At 38.0% G+C, this 10,237-nt stretch overlaps 1 protein-coding gene across 1 annotated transcript in view; it reads left to right on the top strand.

Annotated features, from left to right (window-relative positions):
• Positions 1-298: 298 nt before the first annotated feature.
• The window catches only part of LOC124268183 (protein smg8-like), a 45,338-nt gene continuing 35,399 nt past the window's right edge, over positions 299-10,237 (top strand). The window contains exons 1-6 of the mRNA XM_046703205.1: positions 299-371; positions 3,851-3,971; positions 5,509-5,544; positions 6,832-6,952; positions 8,842-8,925; positions 9,349-9,416. Of these exons, the coding sequence (XP_046559161.1) occupies positions 3,961-3,971; positions 5,509-5,544; positions 6,832-6,952; positions 8,842-8,925; positions 9,349-9,416 (320 nt within the window). The 5' untranslated portion in view covers positions 299-371; positions 3,851-3,960. The remainder of the gene's footprint in view (positions 372-3,850; positions 3,972-5,508; positions 5,545-6,831; positions 6,953-8,841; positions 8,926-9,348; positions 9,417-10,237) is intronic.

Raw genomic sequence — 10,237 nt, 5'->3', positions numbered from 1 at the left:
AATTCCATAATACTGGGTAAATTGTACATGCAAATTTCTCAAACTCACTGAAAGACATTGTATAAACTTACTTAATCTACAGGGGAAACAGTCGCTGCCTCCTACTATGCACCCAATATATTCACTAATTTACTATTAACAAATATGACCATAAAGAATGAAACAGTTCGATTTGAACAGGTAGAAGATGAAGGAGCCGCTATAGGATATGTTCGCCACCCGGAAAGAAAAAGAAAGTATGTTATTTTGTCGTCTTTTCTGTTAGTGGGTTGGTACGAGGCAAACGTTATGAGAGTTACCTCCCTTTGATTATAAACCGAAATGGCTGCCTTCTTGAATGTCTTTTCTTTTCCACCAAATTTTGACATTCAGTGAGTTATAATAAGTTTCATAGTTCACCTGTTACTCATGTGGACGTGTAGTCTCGTTTCTGAACAATTATAACTAAACTGCCATTGTGGCATAAGAACTACGTCACGAGTCACATTTGGTAGCAAGTTCAAAGTTGTGTCAAAAACCAGAGACCATATTTCGCCTATATTTTCGGCATTTGTGTCTGCAAAACCAAAACAGAATGCTTTGAGAGAAAACAAATCAGTAGTTCGGTGCTTAGTTTAATAGGAGTGTCAACATACTTCAGCTCAAACTACATAGGTAGTGACAAAACAAATTTGCCTGAAGTCTCTCACGAGCTTTGATAATTAGTAAGAGCAACTTAATTCTAGCTTCAAAGTACTCCAATATGGATGGCTTTTCACTATGCTGATTCTAAATGTGCTTATTGTGGCCGATAAACACTACTGGTCCAAAACTGAGTTTGTTTGTTCACTGACACTAATTAACATGCCAGATCAAATTTAACCGAGCTGGTTGAATTGTTGAAACAGGACTTGGAGTATTGTTCCCATTACACTTCTGGGCTATTTATTGTTTATTTGTATTATTTCTCTGTCATCTTGACTTCAAAAGGCTACTGAAGTGCATCTTCTGAAAGAAATTCTCTAGGTTATTTACTGATATATTTTTAAGGCTTTGCAAAATGAATCACTTATATTAACATTTAAAAGATGCTACCATTGATAAAATAGACCTTGTTTTTTTATATACATGCTACAGGTCTTGTCTTTATGAATAGGAGTGGATGCTTGTAAGCAGTGACTAAATGACACAAGTCTTAGTGACTGGGCTGATCACTTACTCACACACAGGAACAGTGGGATGTTACTTATGATATCAATCGCTGATTGTGTGGTCGAAATTTCATTATGAACCAAACTCTGTAGTTTGAATATTTTAGATTGTGGTGTTGAAACAAACAATAATACTCTTTACTTCTGATGGGGTCTGAAAACCCCCCATTATGAACTCAGGTAAGAGTTGGTTTATAATTTACAAATCTATAAAGCTGACATATTTTTAAATTTGGGAGACATGGCTGGACCCATCATGAGCAAGGGTTATTATTTGATATGAATCCTTTGACGGCAGTTTCGAACCTCAAATTCACTTCAATTTGGATTCTTGGTTTAACAGCATTGTCTTTTCATGAAAGTGGTGAAGTTGACCTCCCATGTTGTGTGAACCTACTGTGATGTAACTTAAACACTGTTAAAAGAAGTGATCTTAATGTTTTTGAAGAGGATACTTGTTAATATTTACAGAATACTAAGTGGATCCAAAGCAACAATCAGAAAAATGAATCAATTGTTTAACCATAACTTCATTTCTATTTGCTTGACTGCATTTCTTTGATGGATTAGAACAATAAAATCATGTAATTACCTCACCTTGAAATATGTATCTATAAGCTTTTAGATAATATTTACTCAACCTTATTAAAATTGTACACTGTGATATTGCATCTGGCCACTACAAACAACTCAGTGAAAAGTAACATTTCACACTTTGCATTTCTCTTGCTTTTATTTTAATCCCTGAGTGGGAACTATCTGACCTCTTTCCAGCTTAAAAGTACACCCCACATCCAAGCTGTCGCCATAGAGACCATTGTTTTACTGGTAACTGCAAGCTACTTAATCAGATGTGCCACTGTCACTCTTTCTTATCACTGAAATAGAAAACATGTCTGACATTTGACGGGAACAGATTTATTTCCTAATTATTCCAGGTCCTCTCACATCATGGACAACTGAAAACAAAAGGTGTGTGATCAAAGCAAATAGATTTTCTCTACACAAATTTGATCCACACAAGTGTTTTGACTGCCATGTTGTAAGTGTGAGGACCTTTTTTCATCATCTACCTGTGTAAATATGAGAGGAGGGATATTGACAGATGCTCTTAATCAATGACCACATAACCTTGGCAGTTGTATGAAAAAACCTGTATAACTGTCATCATCTTTAAACCATATGCTGTGTCTACTATTGCTTCTATTACCTTCAGATTCGTTCTTTACCAAAGATCGTCATATGAGCGAAATATTCTCAAGAACGACGTTAAACCCAATTTCACCTCACCTTTACCAAAGATTTGATGCCTTAGCTACATCAAGACAACAATGTATGATTGTAGCAGCAAGATATACCTCCATAACCACTACATCAGGAGATAAAAAGCTTTTCCTATCATCAAGATGGGGAGGTGAGGGTGCCTAGTGGTTAAAACGTTTGCTTATCACACCGGAGATCCGGGTTCGATTCCCGAGATGGGTACAATGTGTGAAGCCTATTTCTGGTGTCCCCTGCCATGATAGTGCTGGAATTTTGCTAAAAGCAGCATATAACTAAACTCATTCATCAAGACAGCGACACCTGTGCTGATTGATGTGTTCGAGGCTGTGTGTAAAGATTTTCAAGCCAAAGTGGAGAAACCTTCTCTTGGATCAACAGAGTCAGTATCAACAGGAGATGATCCTCATCCCTATGCATACCATGACTTGAAGAGATGGTGCATATGAACACAGAGCATCCAGCCTCCACTATCTTCACTGCCCCAAAGACAGAGTTCCTCCATGACGTTCACCTAGACTCCAAGAGCGAGAGGAATAGAGGCAGGGACTGCTGAATCCCCAGATGAACCCATGTTATTGGGACAGATTCTGAAATAGAGATGGGGATAGGGATTCTCCTGGATGACCATCTATGATGTGTCGTCTTACAAGCCTATACCTTTGTAGGCGACCTTCACCAGTAACCCCAACTTCATGAGCTTTGGCTACTTCTTTGGCCACTCCCTTGGAGACCAGGTATGGTTGTACATGTACTTGTAGATCATAAACCTTTGCTCATTATGGCACATTCATTCACTGCAGTCACATTTGATTGTCTTATGGACTCAAAAATGAGATGAGAAATGAGATGCTGAACTGCCTCCACTAGCATCCTCGACTGCAGTACAAGTACAGTTAGTAGAACCCCAGTAGCTAGACCTTTGTATGCAGGGGTAAGTGTTAAGTTGTGATTGACAGACCATACCAAGTTCGTGATCATGTGGTCAGTCTTTAATAAGTGCTTACTGAAATATGAGTTACACAAGTGGGCTTCCTGACCCCTTCATTCTTGCTGGAGGGATAAATGCTCAGTGTGAGATAAGATAAGTTTTAAGAAATTGAACAAACTGTATGTTTATCTCACACTAAAAACATGATTGCACTTCCAAGAAGAATGATTGAGAGAGGGAGGCCAAGGAGAAAATAGGTGCACATGATTCATGAATGTACAACAGTTGTGTCCATGGTGAAAGCTGGGATGTGTTCAGGTGAGCTGTCTATTTTAGGCTGGAAACAGGACAGACAGAGTTTCCACTTGGGGATCGAAAAGAGGAGATATACACAGTGTAAAATAGGATAAGCATTCATAACTATATTTATGTTTTGTTACAATTTCAGGACTCTTCCAAACAGAGACAGAAAAGTATGTGTTGTCTCTATCATTGGAAAAAGTCGTCTCAATGGATTTGCAACGAAAGCTTCAATATTAAACCCAATCCTGGAGAGAGATGTATTTATGGTTTGTATTTTAAAATGATATTCTTATTTTAATTAACACTTTGTGTGGAATGTGGTGTAGAAATAGGGCAAAGTTACCTATAATTGTCAAAAGACTGGAATGGGTCGTTAGGATTATGGGTGGCTTTGTTAACTCGGTATCATTGTACTCATATGGCAGGGATTGTTGCTCATGATATCCATCACTGGATTGCATTAGGTCCAAACCTGATTACTTACAGGCTACCGTAATATGGCTGAAATATAGTACTGTCATACTAAGCCCAAATTAAAAAAAATATTATGGTTGTGATTACACCTCTTTACAATTTAGGGTTGGAAGGTAGGGTTTCTTTTACATTTTTTTTTTAGAAGTAAAGTACAAACTAATAACACATTTATCAATGTGTAATGTTTTATTCAATCAAGCTTGCGGCCATCATGTCGACTTTTTCTGTCAGAAAGACCAATGTCCGCCGGTGCCGGGAAAAACAGTGGTATCTGAAAGCTTATTTTATTCATACCGCTTAAGAAAAATAGGGTCGGCACTAGAATTCAAGGGTCAGTTGGGTAGTTGTAACCTCAACATTTTTTTTAGGCCTTAATAACATTGACTCTCTCACTGGTTTAGAAAAAAAATCACAGTTTTAGTTAGGCAGAAATAGGTTCAAATAACCATGATTGATATAACAACTGACAAATGAGAAGTAAGTGGTTATGTGTAACCTGGTTGACTTGGTATGGATGCCTGTGCAGATTCAGGGTTTTACCATGCTGATTGGCGTGAAGAAAGTCATTTGAAGTCGATAATGATATACATGTATATGTATATCTCCATGAGAGAAGTAGCATTGGAAGGTATGATGCCAATTTGCATAATTGTTTATAGATTTGTTGATCATTCATTAAACACTGCTGATGATATCTATTATATGAGGCAAGTACAGCCTCTTTAAGGATGTCAATAACATTTACAACGTTTAAAATATTTCGCCTCATGTAAATAAATGGTGACACCCAGAATATAAGCTGATCTTGGCAATGTAGGACAGGTCCATGATTTAATAAACCAGGGAGTACAAATTGGTGTTTTCTAAAGATTCTCCTAAACTCACAAGTGATGGCCATTATCTGTACCTTTCCTCACAGAGCAGATTGCTAAATCTCATCCTCTTTACTTTACTTTGTCGACCGCCTCCGTGGTGTAGTGGTTAGAGCGGAAGGTCGCGGGTTCGATCCCCGACCGCGTCATACCAAAAGACGTTAAAATATGGTACTTGTTGGTCCCTGCCTGGCGCTCAGCATCAATGGGTACAACAAGGACTGGTCGGCTCGAAGTCAGTATAATGTGTCTGAGTGGGGTATCCATGCTTCACTGCGGCATGGTATCTCAGTGTGCTAGCACTATAAAACCAGCTTAAGTCTGGGCTAGTACAAGCAGGCGCACATACACATACACACGCATGCACGTCGTCATATGAGCAAAATATTCTCAAGCACGACGTAAATCACAATTTCACCTCACCTCACCTCACTTTACTTTGTCTTTTATTTCCTAGGGAGGAGACAGCTACATTGGTGGCATGGTGGACAAGGTAAATATTTACATTATATGTATTGATATACATGTACAACATACTGTATAGATAATCAGCATCCAGCATCCAATAAAATGGAAAGAAAAACAAAGACCAATTATATTTCTTGTTTTACGGATCCGTCAGTCATGTTTTTTCAAGAATAAGGAAAAAAATGAAAATGAATTTTTCCTGCTCAAAAATAACATCCTCATGTTTTTATTGGCCAAAAATGTAAACTTACAAAAACTTTTTTTTTTTTTTTTGCCCCATATACACTTCATAAATTGCCAAAAATAAAATACTTTTAGCATTTAAAAGGAATATTGCTTTGACTGAGTTTTATTTTTTATTTTTATCCCTCCTGCCTTTAGGTTTTCTGAGGACAAAAATCCGTAAAACAAGAAACAAAATTGGTCTGGCCTAAACAAAGATAAACTAGTCATTTATTACAGGCGTGAGATAAGATAAGCTTAAAAAAATTACAAAAAATATATGAAAGCTGGGATGTGCTTGGGTGAAGTCATGTCATAGGTGTTTGATGCAGTTATGTACTGAAAATAATTACTCTCTCCTAATGCTTGTCATGTTTTTGAAAAACATTGTCCTTTATAATAAACTGTCCAATTTTTCTTGACTTTCCTCTAATATATGTATAGGGGCGGTGGGGTAGTCTAGTGGTTAAAATGTTGGCTTGTCACGCCGAAGACCCGGGTTCGAATCCCCACATGGGCACAATGTGTGAAGCCCATTTCTGGTGTCCCCACCATGATGTTACTGGAATATTGCTAAAAGCGGCATAAAACCAAACTCAGTCAGGCAGGCAGTCTAATATATGTATGATTCAGTTACCCTCCCCTGACTCCTTGATCTCCTGCCCTCTGACCTTTACACCCAAAGTATTAAATGACTGGTCCCATTGATTGTTATAGAGGTGCTAAATAGATCAAAGAAACATTTGACAAAGCCTGTTGCAGGCATTGCCAAAAATCTTCCCAGAACTGGGCTCTAAGCATCATTTTCAGTTGAGTTTATTTTCATTATGTAGACTGTTTTTGCTGAGTTTGAATACAGAACAGAAGTTTACTTGTCTCAGGCTCTGACCTTAGGGTTTAGTTGCAGAGTGTTGTTGATTTGGAGGCTGCTTTTTTAATTTTAGAAATGCACAAAAAAGTGTTGACAAGTCGATATTTGAAATCAAGTAGGAATTTCCTGACAAGATTGTTAAGATTGAATCCTTAACTTCCTTGTGTTGTGTACACTCTTTGTCTCTCTTTAAGTCTTAAAACAACTGATTGATTTCAGGGGGAGATTGAGTGTTTCTTTGACAGCTGACACCCAAGTAGTGTATCTCCACCATAAGTCTCTTGGTGACACACACAGCCTCGTGGAGCGATGTCAGAAGATACTCAATAACAAAACAGAGGTAATGGAGTTTTAAGAAACATACTCTGTTGTACATATTCCCCTTGGAGATTCTGAAACAGGTGCTAAAAAGCCATGCTTGTCATAAGAGCCATGTAAAATGTGTATTGTTTGGACAAATTGTTAAATAATAATAATGAGAATATTTATAACACACCTTTTCCAGGCTAGATATCCAGCTCAAAGCTCACAATCAGATCTTTATTACCCAGAATAACACAAGCTAGGTGCTAGAAGGTTAATAGTCTCACAACCTATTTCATGGGGTACCCATTTTCTGCTGGATGAATGGAGGCAATTTTGAACAAACTCTCTTGCCTAAGGTGAAACCACATGTATCACATGTGCTTCGTTGTGGGGCAGGACTGAAGTCCAAGAAACTCTCAGCATTCATTTTCAGAAGAAGTCCTCCTTGGGGTACATATAAGCATTAGAATGTCCATTTTGAAATCCAACGACAGTTGTAAGGAATATATTTTACAAAACAAAACCTTGTTTTGTCTTGTGAGACAACCCTACAGGGCCCCCGGGCTCCCTACAGCCAAACGCAGGTAGCTCTTATCTATCGCACCTCACTTTTCATGCTGATTGTCACTGAAGTCCAAGCTCTCTCAGGAGTTAAGCTGTTCAAAGACCACTCTTCTATGCACAAGACCACACGGCTGGGACATTGTATGACCAGGATCATTGTGTGTCTCTGTAGCCTCATAGCATAGGTTGCTGCTGATATGTTTAACAACTAGCATGACTATTGTTTTAGGGCTGGGATGGGTAACCCGGATACCTGGGGCGGGTGGGTATTGAGTTGGACCCGGCCCGTCTCAATGACCCCATCATGATCATGTGACTAATCGTGAGTGAGTGAGTTTAGTTTTACCCGGTATCCCAGCTATATGGCTCTGTAAATAATCCCTGGACCAGACAATCCAGTGATCAACAGCATGAGCATCGACTAATTGGGAGATTAAAAGTCAATGTAATATCCGTTAGTCTTTCATGATTAAAAGGTTGTATTGTCTTCACGGGTCTGTGACTAAGATTAAACAATGTAATATGTTAGTCTTTCATGATTAAAAGGTTGTATTGTGTGCTAAGATTATAAATTTGAATATAATAAATGGTTAAGATATTGGAAAACTCGTAATTTTAGCCCCCGAACTGAGGAATGTATTGCCATTCCAGCAAATTTGATGTCAGAAATTAACATGAAGGTTATCTCCCAATTGACAGACACCCATTTGACAGACACTGAACTAGAAGGTTAATTAGGGTAACACCTACGGGTATAATGGAACAATCCACTGTCTAGTGAGTAGAGCAGGGTGAGCAGGTTCGTTACTGAGAAGTTTGAATGTGGGTAAATAGAACTTTGTTGTGATTAAATAATAAATGATTTCTCTTCTCAAAATTGATTTTACTATCAATTACTATCGAATATAAAAACAGCTTTGTCACTGAAAGGTTTGATTGTGTTTATTAATAGAAAAGACCCCTCCCAATAATAGCATATGTACAACAGAAGTATCTGTATCTGGGTAGGGTAGGGTAATAGGGGGTGGGGTTACGGGTAGAAAAGTTGGACCCATCCCAGCCCTATATTGTTTACATGATGATGACAGCAACATAGCACAACATTCACTCACATTCGCTTGTCAAACCAAAGAATGAAAATGAGTTCCTACATGGATTCAATGTGTGAAGTCCATTTTTGGTGTCCCTTGCTGTGATATTGTGTGAAAACTCCCTCCCTCCCTCCATAATCTTTTTATTTGACAACAATACGTTCTATTTTATGATGAGGCCACTGTAGTTTGTTGTAGAACAAGTTCTACATTGAATTATGCTGAAGCTGATATTTCTTGTTATAATCTAATTTCTTTTGGTTTTCAGGATATTGTTACCTTGTGGGAAGATGAAGATTTTAAATATGCCAAGACAATTCTTCTACTCCTGAATATTTCCCACATTGTGGTGGTGAGTATACCAGTAGTATGTAGGTCACATCATCAGATTGCTGCTAGTTGTAAAAAGTGAAGGCTATACCATATATACCCCCTTCTACAAGCCTTCAAACTCTTAATTTATATATACTGTCTGTAATGTGATCCTGAACAAAGCATCAGAGCATACATGATCACTAAATTGGTGATAAACATGTGTTTGTGTCACCACCTTTTCTTCTCCGATGCTCCAGCACGGGTGCCCTAATTTTTAGTAATTTTCAATGATTTCATGGTAAAACATTTTTCTCACATTGTGCCTTTTCTTTCTATTGATGATCTGTCCCCAGTTGTGATATTGATGGAATATTGCTAAAAGCGGCATAAAACCACACTCACTCCCTGCACTTCTATTGATGATCAAAGTGTATGCAAGAGATTGGAAATGTCTTTTCAGTTGTGTCACCCAGGCAACACGTTTGACATCAGCTACGTGAAGCTGTTCAGGAGTCTGGATGCTGTCAGGTTAGTGCTGCTGTGTCCAAGGATTGTATTGGGGGTGTTTGTGGGGGCTATCTCATTGTTTCACCAGACACGAAGTGTCTTATTACAGTGTTGCATCTAGAGCTCGTATTTGCGTATCTGACACATGTTTTTAGTTTCATACGCAAATTTACAAATTAATGCATCAGAATATACGCAGAATTGAAAATTTACATGCAAAATTACTTATATACAGCGTATATAACAGTTAAAATTATCGTCTGTCATTCCCGTCCAAGAATATTTTGTGGGGTAATTTCCTGAATCTAAAAATAGCAGCAACATCATTGATCAGTTGGAATGGTTTGTATACATTCGGAACTATCGCTATAAATAAATGCAGTTCTCTAATTTGTCAGATAAGATACAAATACCATCATCAGAATTTCTCGGCAGCGATCCTCTTGACCTTGATTCTGGTCACGTGGTGCTATGCTTAATGTTTTGTCGGCAAATTACAGTGAGGTATTTTCACTGGAAGATAGTATTGTACTGTTTGATAAGTTTAATTATCACAATGGCAACATTGAAGAAAGTCCATAGAATAACAGATTTCTTTGGAAGTCGTCAAAGTGAAAGTAGACAGGACGACTGTCACATCGAAACTTCTGCTGTTCAAGACGAGCGCGAAAATGGCAGCGATCACGATGCTGATGCTGAAATGAACTAAACTTTGCTTGATGATGATTCTTGTGTTACGGGAGCATCGACTGACGATAAAGGTGGAAACTTTGCAAACAGTCTAAATACAAAAATACTATGACTAAGAACTGTAGAAATTATCATTTGACAACATTATCTCG

This window comes from Haliotis rubra, unplaced genomic scaffold (genome assembly GCF_003918875.1).
Source record: "Haliotis rubra isolate DU_JTF1 unplaced genomic scaffold, ASM391887v1 Scf137, whole genome shotgun sequence".
NCBI classification, from domain to species: Eukaryota; Metazoa; Mollusca; class Gastropoda; order Lepetellida; family Haliotidae; genus Haliotis; species Haliotis rubra.
Note: the sequence above shows the minus strand (reverse complement) of the source record. Positions and strands in the feature narration are given on the sequence as shown.